Source organism: Myotis lucifugus, unplaced genomic scaffold (genome assembly GCF_000147115.1).
Source record: "Myotis lucifugus unplaced genomic scaffold, Myoluc2.0 scaffold_129, whole genome shotgun sequence".
Taxonomy (NCBI): Eukaryota; Metazoa; Chordata; class Mammalia; order Chiroptera; family Vespertilionidae; genus Myotis; species Myotis lucifugus.
The window spans coordinates 963,992-981,300 of NW_005871177.1; the positions used below are offsets into that span (position 1 = coordinate 963,992).

The 17,309-nt window shown below is 37.3% G+C and overlaps 1 protein-coding gene across 4 annotated transcripts in view; it reads right to left on the reverse strand.

Moving 5' to 3' along the window:
• The window catches only part of PPP3CA (protein phosphatase 3 catalytic subunit alpha), a 309,183-nt gene that overhangs the window by 153,615 nt on the left and 138,259 nt on the right, over window positions 1-17,309 (reverse strand). For all 4 annotated transcript variants that reach the window (XR_002830568.1, XM_006094090.2, XM_006094089.1 and 1 more), the window contains exon 2: window positions 4,089-4,289. Coding sequence is in view for 3 of the 4 variants with exons in the window: in XM_006094090.2 (XP_006094152.1) it covers window positions 4,089-4,289 (201 nt within the window). In the remaining variant the exon portion in view is untranslated. The remainder of the gene's footprint in view (window positions 1-4,088; window positions 4,290-17,309) is intronic.

Genomic DNA, 17,309 nt, shown 5'->3' on the forward strand with positions numbered 1-17,309 from the left:
TGGAGAGCAGAAACCAGGTCTTGTTCAACTATGTATTACCCACAGCACCTGCACCAGATAAATGTTCAATAAAAGGTTGTTAAATTGAATTCCCAGAATGAGTGGTGTCTTAGTTTGGGCTGCTGTTAACCCAAAACCGCAGACTGGGTAGCTTAAACTACAAACATTTCTACAGCTATGAGGCCAGACAGTCCAGGATCAAGATGCTGGCCCACTCAGTGTTAGGTGAGGGCCCTGTTCCTGGTTTGCAAATAGTCATCTTCCTATTGTGTCCTCACTTGGAGAAGACAGAGAGGCTCTCATCTCTTCCCTTTCTTATAAGGGCACTAATCACATCATGGGGTTCCACCCTCATGACCTCGTCTAACCCTAACTGCTTCCCAAAGGCCCCATCACCAAATAACATCACCCTGAAGCCTGTGGCTTCAACACAGGAGTATTGGGGGACAAAACACTCAGTCCATAGCAAGTTGCCCTATTGAGATTCCACCACATCTTTTAATGTTCCATTTGTATATTTGCAAGGAAACAAAGATATTCAATTCAATTTTTAGAAAAGAGTCAAACAGGGAAAAGACATTCCTCACAACATGCCTCCAACACAGAAACACAAACTTCGGACATTCTAATCGGGCAAGTTAGTTTAGAGAAGAGAGCACAACGTGCCTTATCCTCCCTTGTTTTGACTGGGGACCCATAGCTGATCCCCATCTCTATTCCTAAAGGGGAGGTTACTGCTAATCTAATCCCCTGCTCCAGGAGGTCGAGGTACACAGAGCTTTCTCTCCTTCTCCAAAGCAACACTTGTAAGGAGCCAGGTTGAGACGGGCAGCTCCTGGTCCTTCTGTTTTCTCCAAACTGAAGCATACTGAATTTTAAGAGAAAAATTCCTAAATGAACACAAACCTTTCACTTGATGGGAAGGGTGAGGAAGGAAGATGAGGGCAGCTTTGTACATTTAAACATTAAAGAAATGCTAAAGGAATGAAATAATGCCCAGATTTCAAATAAGAAGAACACACATTCTAGTTTTGCTTTTGTGGGGTTTTTTTCTTAAAATGGAGGAAAAACATACTCATAACTTCTCTCTAAACATTTGAGAGTAAAACATTTTTATTAATAAAAAATGTAGGAGGGAAGGAGTAGACGGAGAGTGGGAGGGGTGTATAATTATAAAATATTTGCTATTTGTTTCATTTGAGAGTTTATGTATCTACTACCCTTAAAGTTGAATTCCACACCAGAAGTTACTGGCCAGTTTCTCCCAGTTTTAGGAATCTGACATATGCGGGTGAGAGACAACTTTAATACCACTTGCAAAGTTCCTTATGGTCAGACTTCAGGCATTTCATTCCTACTTTGAAAGTTCTTGCTTCTTTCCTCTTAATCTTTTTTTGAAGCTTCTCATTGGTAACTATATTATTTCCCCTCTTCTCTCCTCATCTCTCCTTCCTTCTATTTCATTATCTTCCTTTTCTAAATTGTTTCTTAAGTTCTCCATCTTCCTAAGTGTAGAATTCTGAACTACATCAAAAATACTCTACCCTTAAGATTTTTAAATGTCAACTATCCCTTTTATTGCATAGCCTAGCGTCGATAATTAAATGTAACATTACTGATTCACTTATCCAAACAACAAATATTCTAAGTTTAAAAAGAAATATACACTGCTGGTTCAGCTGTAAAGATAAAATAAAACCTCAGAACACATTCCTACATCATAAAATTGTATCAATAAATTAAAAAGTATCTTGAAACACAGAGAGATTGTAATTTTCTCTGACCAATGCACCCTGCTTCTACTGCACAGTCCTCCATGTTTCAGCTTTTACTCAGACATTCATGGTTGGTATATGAAGCTATGAATTTAATTTCCTGTTGAATTCTATGCAAAAGATTTCCCCCCTTTTTATCCAAATGTTAAAATATATTCTCCTTTTCTCCACTCCCTCTGCCACTTTTATTCCACATCCTGGTACTCCCAGAAAAGAGGGAAAGAGACCCCTTCCATAGACTCCTCAGGAGGCTCCCGGGGATCTTGCCTTCATTGTGAAAGGCAAGCACTCCTCTGGAGAAAGGTGTTTCCTGCCTGGGTTCCATTTGATTAGTGCTACAGATTCCGTGATGTTTCCACAGCTACTTTTGTCACTATCTAAAAAAACTGTTTTTTTCCTCCCTCCAGGGAAAGTAACACATAATTGAGTCCTGATTTCCAGTCTCTCAAAATTTGCCAAGCTCTCCCCTGGGATCTCACTAGAAAGAACCAGGTGTGATCTTTACTGAATAGGAGGGCAATTAGTCTACGGACTTCAGAAAGGCTCTGGGATAAAGCATCATAACTCTGACTGTTCCAGAATCCTCCCTATATGTTCCTTCATGACAAAGCCTCACCCAACAGAAGAGCCGACGGCATCCCAGAAAATACACTTCCCTAAATATCTATTTTACATGTGTCTTTTTAGCTATAATGATCACCTCCATTAACACCCAATGGACTCATTAGTGAATTTAACATGAATTCTTTATTAAAAATCACACATTCTCATGTGAAGTGGAGGAAAAAAAACCTCATAATAAAATATCAAGCCATTCACTCTTACCCAAAACAAATAAGCTTAGTGATAAAGTTGTCATGTAAAGCTTATATATTACCCTTAATTTATAAGGGGAATGTATAGTCAGTTTTTAAAGTAATTTTTTTGCTGGCAGATTCCAAACTAATATTTAGTTACTAAAAAAATTTGTATGTTAGTACCTAAAAAAGTATAGCATGTTCATATTTGTTTTGTCTTCATATTTTAACAGTGTCAATGAGTTGGAGATAACAGTGCATAACTCCATTTTAACACATGGAAAGGGTTCATAATGATAGCGGCTGGTCCAACACGAAGTTAACACAACCGGAGTTGATTTCTCCTGCTGCCTAGCTCCAAACACATTTATTATTTTCCTGAATTATAAACAAGAAAAATAGCATTTGCCAACAACAACAAAAGTAAACATTGTCCATTTCTTTGGAATAGAAATCATTAGGGACATTTTGATAAAGGAAAGTCTAGTCTGATATTCAATAGAGTTTATCTTTCTCTTAACTGTCACATTCGATTGTATAACTTGAGGCCAATAATACAACTGATGATGATCTGGAAGAAAGAAGCGATCAGCAGTGTAAATGAAATATGTTTAAATGTCCCCTTTATTTTGAAAGGACAATTTTTTGTCTCTAAATAAGTGTCCCTTTCCCAGAATGATGACAATTAAGAAAAAGAACTGTTTCATAGCTTCTCTAAAAATGAAAACTTGCAAGTTTACTAACTCAACAAAGGGTAGATCAAAAGCTCTAATATTTGATCCTCTATATCCATACAAGAATTTTATGACAAGATTTAATTATTGTGGTCTAAGAGAAGTTACATTCAGGCAAAATATGTTTCTGCCCTTTAGAGGTAACAGAACAAAAACACTCACAAATGAAAGACCCATTTTCTAGGCACACAATGCTATAGAGAGGAGAGGCACTGGCCTTCCGCCTCAACTTCAGGGGTTCTCTAACTCTAATGTGCATCAGAGTCGCCCAGAGGACTTGATAGAACACATGGCTGGGCCTCCCCCAGGAGAATCTGACTCAGTGGTTCTGAGGTGGGGCCTGCGAGTTTACATTTTAACAAGTTTCCAGGTGGTGGTGGTGGTGGTGGTGATGATGATGATGATGATGATGATGATGTGAGTCTCGGGATGACACTTTGAGAGCCACTGCTTTAACTCAGTCTCTTACTCAACCACTGTGGAAGCCTCAATACGATATGTCTAATCATTCTAGATGAATATCTTGTGTGCTGTGTGTCAGTTAGCTTTACTGACAAATAATGCCATTTCTTAATTAAAGTATTACTTTGGAATATCTTCATCACCTCTAAGTTGCACACCGTTTTTTAAAGCATCACAAAATTATAGATATTTAATACATTAAAATATTTTTATATATGTATCATATCTTTAGTTCTTAGATAACTATGCTATTTGAAGACTTGATGTTAAAAACAACAAAGTATGGATGCAAGTGGGCAGTCTCCACCCTCAGGTCTTACCTGTGACTGGTGCATCGATATCCAGCAAATTTTTTTCCTGTCGAAGAATGGAAGCCCCCTCTGTTATTATTCTCAATGCAACACTCTCTTCCAGCCGGCCCTCCTTCATGAGATGTGCCTTTAAGATATCCACACGAGGTTTCCCATCGTTATCAAACACTTCCTTTGCTGTAAGCCGGTGACTTGGAGGAAATGGGACAGCTGAAAGAGAAAAAGTCAGAATCCTACATTAGCCAAAACTCAACAACAAAAGATTCAGGAATAACCACCAGATATCTATCCTAATCACTAACCACCTATTAGAGTATTTTAAAAGTTCCCACATTAAAATGATCAAGGGCTCTCAAGAATTAAAGACTTCCTTTGATTCCAGATGTAATATGATTGCTTGAAAGGAAGTTGGCAGTTATTTCTTGCATCTTGAAGATGCTGATTGACTTAATAAGAAAACAGGATATGTGCTTCTATTAGGCAAATATCAATTCAGCAAAAGAAAATCTTTCCTATAGATCCAACCATAACCAACTTGAGCAAAGACATTTCTCCACTAGAAAGCAGGCTCCTCCACTGAGACTGGAGAAATGGGAAAAGCTCTGGAGACTAGATCGCTCCTTCACCTGGAGTCACATCGCCGAGTAAATGTATAGACTCACTGTTTAAGGGGAGAACAGGAATCTGAGAGCAAAAAGGCAAAAATGAACAGCACCAGCATTTGTGTGTGTATGTACTGAAGGAACATCATGAACAGTAAGAGGACAGTATGATGTCAGGAAGGAGACACAGGTATTTAGGAATATGGTACAATGTCAACCCTCTTACTGTGCAGACCTACACCCAGCCATTCCATCTTCCACACCCCCAGGCCTTCTTAACGGTAAGAAGCTCTCCTACAGCTACTGTCATTCTTCACATCGGTGAATACATCCATTTCTCCACTCATTCAGCTGGAGGATGTTCGGTAAACAACTACAATGAACCACGACAGGACTCCCAGGTCCATGGGCAGAGGTGGTATCATGAATATTATATTTCTGTAAATGGTCAATACGCTCCTTCAGGAAGGGAAATTCATTATTTCTCTATTTCACATGAGGATTCATTTTTGGACTATTCAAATCTATTAGAAATATCTGAAAGGTGCCTAAACACAGCTTCATCTAATTTTCATCTGCCATATGCATTATGCCATATGCATAAGAACATCCCCTTATGACGGTTCCTCTCTGCAAAAGTACACCTGATATTAAGGAATAAACCTGGCCCTCAAAGAAGCAAGAATGATGGTAGACCTAGGCCAAGAAATTCTGTGCACTCTAATAGCACAGATTAGTTACGCAAGAGAAGTTAGAACCACTTAAGTGAGAAGAAAAATCAGGAAATGAACCTGTACTAATGGAAGTAAGTTTGATTTTCCTAACAATCCAAGCATATCTGCTTAACCTGCTGCCCAAAACAAAGTGGCAGTGGCACACTCCATGGAACAGCGTGTGGCTTTTGTGGTCAGACAGACCTGGGTGCAAGCCCTGGCTCTGCTCCCTCACCAGCTGTATGACCCTGGGCAAGTTAAACATCTTCCTATGGCTTCTGTTACCTCTCCTGTAAAGTGGGGATTATATCTACCTGACGATTGTTATAGTAACTAAAGCAAATAGTAATAGTAGCCAATATTTATAGAGTGTTTATTTTATGCCAGACAATGTTGGGGTAATAAAGTCAGAACAGTAAAGCTGTAAGATGAGTAAGACCTATGTACATGTGTTTATATGTAAACTTATTGAGTCCCCATAACATTACCGTAGGAGAGAAACTTGATGCTCAAAAATAGGAACCACCTTGTCCAAGATAAGCACCTAGAGATGTATACATAGACCCACTGAGTATAATCTCTGACGGTCTGATGCCAGTATTACTGTGTTAACTACTCTGCAGTGTTTCCTAGAAAGTACTTAAAACAGTGCAGAGAAAAAAAATAATGAGCTAGTCACATTTTAGAATTGAAATTCTAACAAATACTGAGTGGGGCTTCTTATAAAGACTACTTTACTTTCAAAAATAATTTTAATGACTGATAGTAGAATAGCTTTATAATACAGAACATGATATAAAATAAAAGACAAAATGTATAATTCCAAAGCATACTGTGAAATTTAAAAAAATTAAGAATCAGACGAAGAGAAAAAAAAAGAGGAAATCTGGTCATTCACCTTGAGGCATCTGGAGATTTTGTTCATCCCGTTTCTTTGTCTACCTCCTTTTTCTTGCCTAATACATATCTACATATCTTTAAGAAAACATGAAACCATTGCAATGGCCACAGTTTTTTAAGTCTTCATGTATAGTCTGAAATTAGAAAATACCTGGCGACTCCTCAAAATTTCCCAGATATAGGATAGGGGTGGAAAGGGGAAAACTTCAGAAGGACACATAGGGTAAAGACAAGAGCTGATTTATTTTTTATTTTTTTAGTGACTTACCAAGATATGAGTTGGACACTGTGGAGGTTTAGGTGACTCTGCAAAACTGTCAGGAAGAATTGTAGGAGAACCAGAGGGAAGGAGGCTGATTTACTGACAGGCATATAAAAGCAGTGGATGTTTGCCAGGCACTCGCTGGCCTTGCTGAACTAAGGAGACCGAAGGATTAAACCTGAAATAGCCCAAGCATTTAAGAAGGTGAGAGGCCAAAGGAGAGCACCCCAGGGAGGCATCACCTTCATGAAGTAGACTTTCTCCAAGTCCCTAGACTCTCTCCAAGGCTAAGATCGCTGCATAACAGATGCTCCACTCTGCACAGCAGATCTCTTACCTCCCATAGTTATCCTGAGGTAACTGGCTAAGGCAAAACCGCCTGCTCTGAGATACTGGAGCCGGTTCCAAGTAAACAGGATCGCAAAGGGAGAGAAAAGACCAATCAGAAGCTCTGTTCCCAAATGGATGGTAGAGGCACTGATGAGATGGCACTTTACCAGTGAACCAGATGCAAGGCCTGCAGGGAACCAAGATGGGCAGCAAGGATGCCAAAGATCAAATGCAGAGATGCTGTCAGTGGAGAGAAGTTTTCTGGCACAGAAATAAGAGTGGGCTAATATTTGTGTGTTTGTGCACCCTTTGGTTTCATAAAGAAAATACCAGTCTTACAAAGGTCACATTTATTTGCTTTCCCTGTTCACCTGGACTCCTACATGCTGACCGGTGCCAAATATTGAGCAAAAGCTACTTAGACTGAAGAAACCAATGTGCTTAGTAAACACTTCTTTCATTAACTTGTAGAAGTGGCTATGCTTGATACAATAAAATCGGATTCCCCTTCCCTCCTTTGCTCTATTAGCACCTGCTTTCATTGCTACATGAGCAGGCCAGGACTCAAAGAATTAAGTTTGTGTGTGCTAGTAAAAATTCAGAAATAAATTGTTGATATTTGGGCTGAAGCTTTCCATAAACGATTTTCTAATAATTACCTATTAAGTACAGGATATGGTGTTATAATAGACTTCTTAGCAGCATTCTAAAAACAGAAACCCTCTCAGCTTTCTTCACTTCACGATTCCCACTCAGGTGTTCCCCACTCCCCTCAAATACAACAGCAAAGTAGCTAAAATTTGGGACCTATAAGTCCTTGACTGACTCCTAACACAAACCATCACAGAAGCCTTTAAAAGGCAAACAATATACTTGACTAGGACTGAGTTCCCATGTCAGTGATTATGGAAATCTGGCAGAGTCTGATTCCCAATGAACTGGATAAGATACCGCTTCTTTTCTATTTATCATTGCCACCAGAATTCATCTACCTGATATAGAAACAGGTTACAGGTCTGGGAACCAAAATCATGTGCATCCAATATTGGCATCGATATAACAATGACTGAAGTTGTTGGCAATTATTCATTCACCAGGAGAACAGCACATTTCAGGTCAGAAAGTCTCATAGCCATGGCCTGAGTATTCCTAGCCCTGGGATATGGCTGACTATGGGGACCATACCTTAAGGGAGAGTCAGGGGTCTCCTCCTACAACCTGGGCTGGGGCAGTTCTAGACAACCACAGTGTGCCTCCGTAGCCATTCTGAGCCACGTTAGCCACTACTGAAGGGATTCCTATTATTTGATAGGAAATATTCAAGAGCCATTGTCAATGGTGGTGCCTTCACTGGAAGGAAAAGCAGGAAACCTGCTGCCTGACCTCTCCCCAGAAAGGCTGTCATAAATGCTGACAAGAGAGAATCACATAACTTCAGAGAACATTTAGCTGAGTGATTTTTTTCAAATCTTTGTTTTGCTTTCAAATGATGTTTTTTTTCTCTCAAATAAAATGACATCTGAAAACTCAAGTATACCCAAAGGGAAAAAGAACCAAAAGCAGCTTGCTTGCCTCCCTTCTCCTTTAGGATGGCTCACAAAATCTTGGGGCTTTTTGTGACAAAATTAGAAAACTCCCAATTTAGACTGACCCCTGACGTCTCTCATATTAAAGAGGAAATTGAAGCCCAGAGAGAGGATAAGTGAACTGTTCAGGGTCAAAAGCTTCGTCAGTGGCAACACCATCACTCATCTTTCGGTCTCCTGGTTTGTATTCCAGCACTTTCCCTTCTAGATCTGCTCTGGCCAATACGGAATTGACTAGACAGGTATGGCTGTTCAACGCGTGGAAAATGGCTTGTCCACACTGAGATGCACTTCAAGTCTACAATAGGCACGAAATTTACAACACCTCAGACCAGGAAAAAATGTAAAATATCTCATTAAATATTTTTATATTGCTTACACGCTGAGATAATAAGATTTGGAAGATATTGGGCTAAAGAAAATGTATTACTACAACTAACTCCAGCTATTCCTCTTTACTTTTTTAATAGAGCCACTGGAACTTTTAACTTTGCATAAATGGCTTGTATTAGATTACTGTTGGCCAGTGCATCCTTCTCAACAAGTAAATGAGAACAGAGTGAATGGAAATTGTATTCTATAATCTTTCTTCTTTTCCAGCTTTGGTTTCTGTAAAACTTCCAACAATCTCAAAACTGGCTGCAGAGTGGAATTGCCTTTAAAAACGAATGATGCCCAGGCCAATCTCCTGGAGATCTTGATTTGACTTGGCTGGGGTGGGGCCAGGGCAGGGGCATGTTTTTAAAGAAATCCAGGTATAATAATGTAAAGTCCAGATTGAGATCCACCGACCTCTACCATAAGTAAAGGCATATAAAACACCAGGTAGTTCCAGATGTCTCATAGAATTGTATACCTGAAACCTATATAAAATTTTATTAACCAATGTCACCCCAATAAATTCAATAAAAAATAGAAAAACACCAGGTGGTTTAACACCCCCAACCCCCCGAAATATGGTCCATGTCAATCAACCACAGCAGATGTAATGTCTTTGCAAGTCCAGACATGTCTATTTCATCCCTCCCTGTAATCTGAACGTGTGCAGGAACCGCTCTTGTCCCATATATCATGTGGCTACTGTCTGCACAAGGGCTGTCTAAGATCTTAGGTCAGCACATGTTAAGAGAACAGCTTAAGGATATCACATGTCAGAGGCAACTTAAAACAAATTCTGGCCTGATGTCCAAATTGACACTCCTGCTATTCCCTCCTGGACATTTGTGTATGTCTCAAACTATGATTCTAATCAAACCATGTTGTTTTAATCAATCAATAATCAAGCACCTATTAAGCACTTATTCACTACTAGGCAGTGAGCCTTGTGAGAAGTGAATGGCAGAGGACAAACATAAGCAGACCAGACTCTGAAGAGCTTACTTATTAGTGTGTGCTTGCAATGGCTGGAAATGTGTTAAACTGCAAAACCAAAGAACAAAATTTAAAGAAAATAAGAGATAATGTAAGCACTAAGAAAAAAAAATGTCTTTATCTACCTTAACCAGTTAACTGCCATGCGTCCTAAGCGGAAACCATCCCCATTTCTTCCATATGCGCCGGAATATTTATGAATTTGTTACCATAAATTTTCTTTACAAACCCAGAGATGTCACTAACAAGTCTGATTTTAAAACTGGGCGACCAGAATTGATATGCGAGGTTTGTGGCTATCGACGTGAGTGGCATGTGGGGGAGGTCTTGAGTCTATAGACGATTATGGAGTACAAAGGGTTAAGGTTATGCCTAGGCTCCTAGAAACTCTTAGATGCAGTTGCATATTTCTTTTGTCTAAAACATAGAATAAATATCTAATTTTTCAGATGGCTCCAAAAGATGAGGTTCTGTCTTTAAGGTAAGTAATAAAAAATAAAACATGCTAGCTATAAGATACAATATTACAGCTAAAATACACATAAGTAGCTCCATTATCAGTCATTAAAATACATGAAATCTGATGCTATTTCTGAATGAAGAGCGAAGGGATCTGCAAAAGGAAACACTAGTGACTTTTCACTAAATTTTATTTGGATTCAAATATTAAGCAAGCAAGTAGGTTTGACTTATATTTTTAGGGGATTGAAAACAATCCTATCAGTATGGAGATACATGTTCATCCATTCACATAATGTTTATATGCAAAGATATACAAATTATGTTGTGAAGGAGAGTTTAAAACTTCACCTCAGCTAGCCTCCAAGAAAAACTGTAGAAACTTATTAGGATCCTACTTATGCTATTCCTATAGACACTCGTCACTTGTTTATTTGAAAGTCTCTGACTTTCATTATAGATATTAATGCCTGTTAAATTAAAATATCCTTGCCCATCTCAAGTGTGGCTGAATATTGATCTTGCAAACAAAAACATCTGGTCCCGCTTAAGCTAAAAATATTCTTCACATCAGGTGTATAAGTAAAACTCCAATTTATTAATTAACTGGTACGGGTTTTTTGTTTTTTCCTACTGCTATGATGACCTTGTCCATCCTTTGCAAAGACCTCTTTATCACCCCCCTCTGAATAGTACCATGCAAATCCTGAGCCTTAAAATGTGTTCATTATTAGACACAGTATATGTACTGATCATTTTCCTAACAAATAATACATTTGGTTGTCCTGAAATTTACATGCAAATATGGCACAATGGTATTTTATGTAACTTCTCAAAGGTGTTAATAAAAAGGCTAGTACTCAAAGCATTTATTAAAATAGGTGATCTTTTTTGCTTTGGCTTACAGAATTTATATTATACACAGTACTTTTTTAACCTAAATCTAAAATGTGCTACAAGTAATTCTTTAATAAAGATAAGAAACTAATTTAAAAATTACTGTTCTAACTACAAGGGATTAATAAATAATTAGTGAAAAATAGTACCTCAATAGTACAACTAGAGAATTTTTTATTATCTACATTTCAAAATAATTTAAATATGCTTATTGTTCTATAGCTGCTCCTTATTCTTTGCATATACAGCTTTTCTCATTCTCTGGCCACTATGCAATGAGTCTAAAAACTCAACGACACGCGAAAGGGTGACAGTCCACACCCCCTCCACAGTAGTCTTGGGTAGTTCTATCAAAAACCTCCTTTTAAATTTTGATTCTTTGGTTAGTTCATTTAATTACTAGAAAAATTGCAAATGGGTTACATAATAAATTATGTAATAATGATTCAACATGAAAGACTGAGGAAAGTTTTAAGTGTTTCAAAATATTTCAGCATTACTAAGAACCTCATATAAAAGCTGATTTTTTGTTGTTAAAATATAAAAGTTATATGCACGAGTCCAGTGATTAACATAGGGGCCATGCCAGTTAAATTATTTTATACATGTACATGACAAAAACAAAATTATATGCACTGGTTTTGATATGTGATATATAATTGATATATGATATATATTATATATATTATATATGGTATATGATATATATATGTGGTATATGGTATATGATATATGGTATATATGATATAGATTAGGCTAAGAATTTTAGTTAAATATTAAATGTTTTAATTTAAGTTAAACTAAATACTTTAAAATTTTTAAATATATACTGAAAATGTGTTGTTTTATAAGGGTTTACTCTATAGTGGTTTTTAAATTTAAAAATGTATAGTCAGCCTTGACACTTGCTCAGTGGTTAGAGCATTGGCCTGAGCACTGAAGGGTTGCAAGTTCGATCCCCTCAAATATATTAGATCTCTGTAGTCAATGAAGTGATTACAGCAATATTTTCAGCAAGTAGTATTTATAGTAATCTCTAGAATAGCAATCTTACAGTAATGTATAAAATTCTACTCACTAGGATAAATTTAAACAGAGGGCATTTTATTTGTTTATTTTTTGGCCTTGAACTGTTTTTTTGTTTTTTTTCCTGGAGCTATGTCACAGGAACAGATTAAAATCAAGAAGCAAACAAGAAATTTTAAGGCAAGTAAAATTTATTTCCCAAGTGACTCGGTCCCTTTGAACATGATAATTATCCCTTAGAAATGAAGAGTATCCAGGGATGCTAAAACTTTATTAACCCAAGACACACTTTACTATTCAGAAAACCTCAGCTCAATGGCCTAAGATATGAAATATAAGCAAAGACTTTACCTATATTTGAGTTGAACTATTTTATTAGCAATTCTTTAATAAATAAAAACTTTAGTAATCTCTGAATTAGAAATACCAAACCTGCAACATATATGTGCCATCATAGCCTTCAATCCTAAACTTCTAAGTTGATATGAAAAAATCAATCTATGCCCACACACAACTCTTTCCTTTCAAGCTCATCATTCAGCTCTTGATGCCCATGTATTTCTATGCACACATGGCCACCTACGGTCCCCTTCACCTGTGGTTAAAACACCTACAGGCATCAGAATAACTTTTGTCATAAATGAATACACTTTTCTTCAAAAGGTTTTGGTGAAATGGCAAATCTATGTCCCAAATGATATGGAATAATGTAAATCCTAAGTGGCAGTTTAAGGATGTTACTGTGTTACCATATTTGCATATAAACACTGATTGTTTTTTAAAGAATAATAAATCTGGCGAAGAGCCTAATACCTGTGTGCCACGGTACAACAAAGATCAAAATATTTCACCTCAGAGTCATTCTCCCAAGAGTCAAGGAAGGAGCTAAATTCCCAGGTTTGTATTTAATTCCTCCTGCCGTGGCTCAGTGCTCCCTATTCCCCAGAGGCTCCGTAGTGAAACATCAGGTCCTCTGGGCCTCTCCATGGTTCAGTAATACTTACACTGTTTGCCCCATTCTGATAACCAGACTGCTCTCATCCACTCTCTCCGGTCTGCCCTAAGAACCATCCACTCACATGAATAATACAGAAGCATACAGGAGGTCCCAATGCTCACCCCTCAAATGTATACTGCCTGAATCATAATCTTCACATGTCTATTTAAAAATTAGAATACTTTAGTGAATACCATCTACAATTGTATCCTCTCAAGCTCTGTTTTCATTTGTTTCCTTTAAAATATACATCAATTTTGATTTTAAGTCAAACGTGAATGTCTTAATCTACCAAGTGGAAAATGGCTACTTTCATATAAAGTTGCAACAGACTGCACTCCCTTCCTCAATAAAGAACCACCCTTAAGAGAGATTTTTTGCTCTTATATAGGGCATATTTTTGCATAGAAGAAATTCTCAAATAACTAGGGAGACAGATTGCTGGGATTACAATACCAACTGCAAATTTATAGGTAATGGCAAATCTCACTCTTTAAATGAACCAATCAACTTCACTATTCCCAAAACATCAGATTAAGTAGAATGATTAACACTCAAGTCCTACTGAGAGTCTAATCCAATGGCCTGACATTTGATAGATGTTCACACAATATGTTTCTGAATGAGTTAAAAAATAAACTTTTTTTTCTCCTCATTCACTCAAAATTTGAATAAAATTTCTGTGGTACTAGAAATAGGTTAAGAAGATAGAATTTTTTAAAAATGGCCTTGTTCAGATCTAAAAGTATGTAATTATAAAAAGGATAGTCAATAGCCAAAATAACTCAGAAATTGACACCTTCATTTAATAAATGTCTCTTTTGCAATACTCATTACAGAAAAGAAACCATGGGTGCCAGATGGCAGGGGGGGCAGCTAGAGGCTCATCCCCAAGATGAAACAGATAGACACTGTCTAAAGTGAGCAACAGAAAAGTGCAAAGGGAAGGGGGAAAAAGCCACCAGAAAAATTGGAAGTACTAAATGTTTTAATGCCATATGTGAATACAGGGTCATCAATAAAATGTGTTATTTATGATGTAAAATTGACCCAATAAAAATAATACTACCTTGTTAGAATAATGCTTGGGTGCTTTTAGCTCATCAAGTGCTATCCCATGGAATTTCAGAAAGCAGTTCAAATATTTCCTTTCAAAATAGCATTTTATAGTTTATAAAAATGCTATTAATATATATTTACGGAATTTAGCTTCCGTAAGAAAGTGCATTTTATTAGACTAACATTTAATCAGCATCTCTAAGTGTCAGAAATAACTTGGGAGGAGAAATGCCTCCTTTCCCCTCTGTTTAGAACCTGCTCAATGAATTATCACCCCCACTCAGAGCAAATCCAAATCTTACTAGTAGACACAAATGAAAAATTTATTGTGAAATGTAGCTTTCAAGAATACCTAAAAACTAGGTTATCTAACTCATGCTAAGCACACAAAGAATGACAAACAGAACATAATCCCCATGATATATGACTTTGGGTTATGGTTCCCCAAAACATCCAAAGAGTTTCAGTTCCATAAATTTGTCATTGTCCAAGTTAAAGACACTCACTTAGGCATGATGGTGAGTCATTTACACAGCACTGTGAGTGTTTTCCTTAAAGTTACAAGTGCAGAGTTCACAACTGGCAGACTAGAAAGATGGCATTTCTTTATTACCACAACATTTAAAATAATTTCTTGCCATAGTTTCCTACTCAAAAAAGAATTATGATTAAATACAGAACTACAGGTTATACAAATTTAAGATATAGCATATGTCAGATGAAAAATAATGCACACACACAAATCAAATGGTGTAATAGGGTATATTACTCAATGAATGTGCACGCACACGTGCGTGTGTGTGTGTGTGTGTGTGTGTGTGTGTGTGTGTGTTTAAGTCCCATAATATATGATACTGCTCCACTTATTCAGAGGTCTGATCCCCATCATCCTCACCAACCACAGCTCAATCACTCACCCAGAGGCAATAAAAAATTGAACATAGGTGAGAACATTCACCATAAAACCTACATCCCCTATTCCACAGGAAAGAAATGGAACCTTCCCAATAAACTAAAGAGAAAAGGATGGTGACCTAGCATAAGTGAGCATTTGTGTATACAGTTCCATATTTCACAAAAATTCTAGGGATATCAGGGCATAGTCATGGTGTTTATGATGATATACATTCCACATTTCATAAATGTAACTTAGTCAACAATAACAGACAATACACTCTGTTAAAAAGAGGAAAAGATGGACTATAATTTTCATATATTTTCATTAAATACAACTTCAAATGATTTAATGTTTAAAAGAGATACATTCACTCAAATGATAATTTCACTTTCAGTGAAATGTCTCCTCCCCTAATCATAACACATAAAGGTTTATATATATAGCCAATTCCTTTTGAAATAAAATTCAAATTGTGAAAAGGTCCACATTCCTAATAGAGTACATTCATTCATAATGAAACTCAACATAGTCTTTCATTTGCTAATATCCTATATATTAGGTGTATTCTTGAAATGATATGTAGAGTAGGATTGGGGAAAGAAAAATGTCAGAGATTCTATTCATTACATTACCGCAAACAAACTAACTAAAAGCAACTTTCCTTTATAAGCCTAACATCTGAGAACGTAGAGAAACCTCTGAAGTTTTCTGATAATATTCTTCAAAACAAAATGGTCAAAAACATCATGATTTTTTAGAATGTCTACATTTGTACAAAGAAATAACTTTTACTTTGCAGTGACGGCTTCAATAGTGAGAATTGCAGGAAAAGTACGAGAAATGTAAAAGAAAGAAGAAAGAAAACAATTGGTTTACCACCCGAGGAAGACAAATTTGAGTTCAGCTCACCAAATTGTCAAATTAGACCGTATTCTTTTTTTTAAAAAAAAGCAAAATCTTAAATAGCATGTGAATTTTACTAGAAGCAGTTTCCCACAGGTATTGGCAATACTTACTCCCCACATAACCAAGGGGGACCCAATTACTACCCTCACGCCAAATGATAAACAAAATAAATGATAATCAGTCCCCAACCTCTTCTGAACTCCCTTACCTCTAGACTCTAATTACTATAAGGGTTTCTATACACAAGAGACAAAAACAGTCTGTCCTAGAAGCAAAGACAGAATCTTGAATTTGATTCTCCACAAGAGGCCATTTCAGTTGCATTTTGCCAACAAGATATCTCCCTCTCCCCCTCCCCCTCCCCCTCCCCCTCCCTCTCCCTCTCTCTCTCTCTCTCTCTACCTCTTTCTCTCTCATCCAAATAATTCCCCCATCTAGATACAGCTATTCAAGTAACAAAATGTTCTTCACGAATAAATACAGAACAACGTGGATCACTATAGAAACTACCTACTGGCCACAAGATCTATCACCACCTCTATATACAGGCAACAAAGGAAGAAAATTACAGAAAATTACATGGCAATCATCTATATACATAAAAGTCTAAGCGACCGACTAACTGGCTGACTGGCTGGCCGGTAGCTATAATGCGCACTGACCACCAGGGGGCAGACGCTCAACACAGGAGTGGAAACCACAGGCATGGAAACATGGAACAGACTGATGAATCTCAGAGGGAAGAGGGGAGGGCGGGAAGAGATTAACCAAAGATCTTATATGCATACTAGAGGCCCAGTCCACGCACCGGTGGGGTCCCTCTGCCTGGACTGCACCCTCTCACAATCTGGGACCCCTCAGGGGATGTCAGAGAGCCGGTTTCGGCCCGATCCCCGCAGGCCAGGCTGAGGGACCCCACCGGTGCATGAATCAGTGCACCGGGCCTCTAGTTTATTTATATACATTCATACAGTAAGGATACAAAGTTAAATCATCAAGAACTTGCCAAAATTATATTATGTAAAAGTCAGTAATTAAAGGACAAGCATTTAAAGAAATATATTTTCCAAAGTATGATTACTGAAAGGAAACACAAAACAAACAAAAAATAAAGAAAAACTGAATACTTTTAAGAAATATACAATTATCATTAGGGAGGAAAACCAAGCTATAGAAAGCATCAAGCAAATAAAAGGGTTTGTGAAACTGTTGAAATCCTATGGC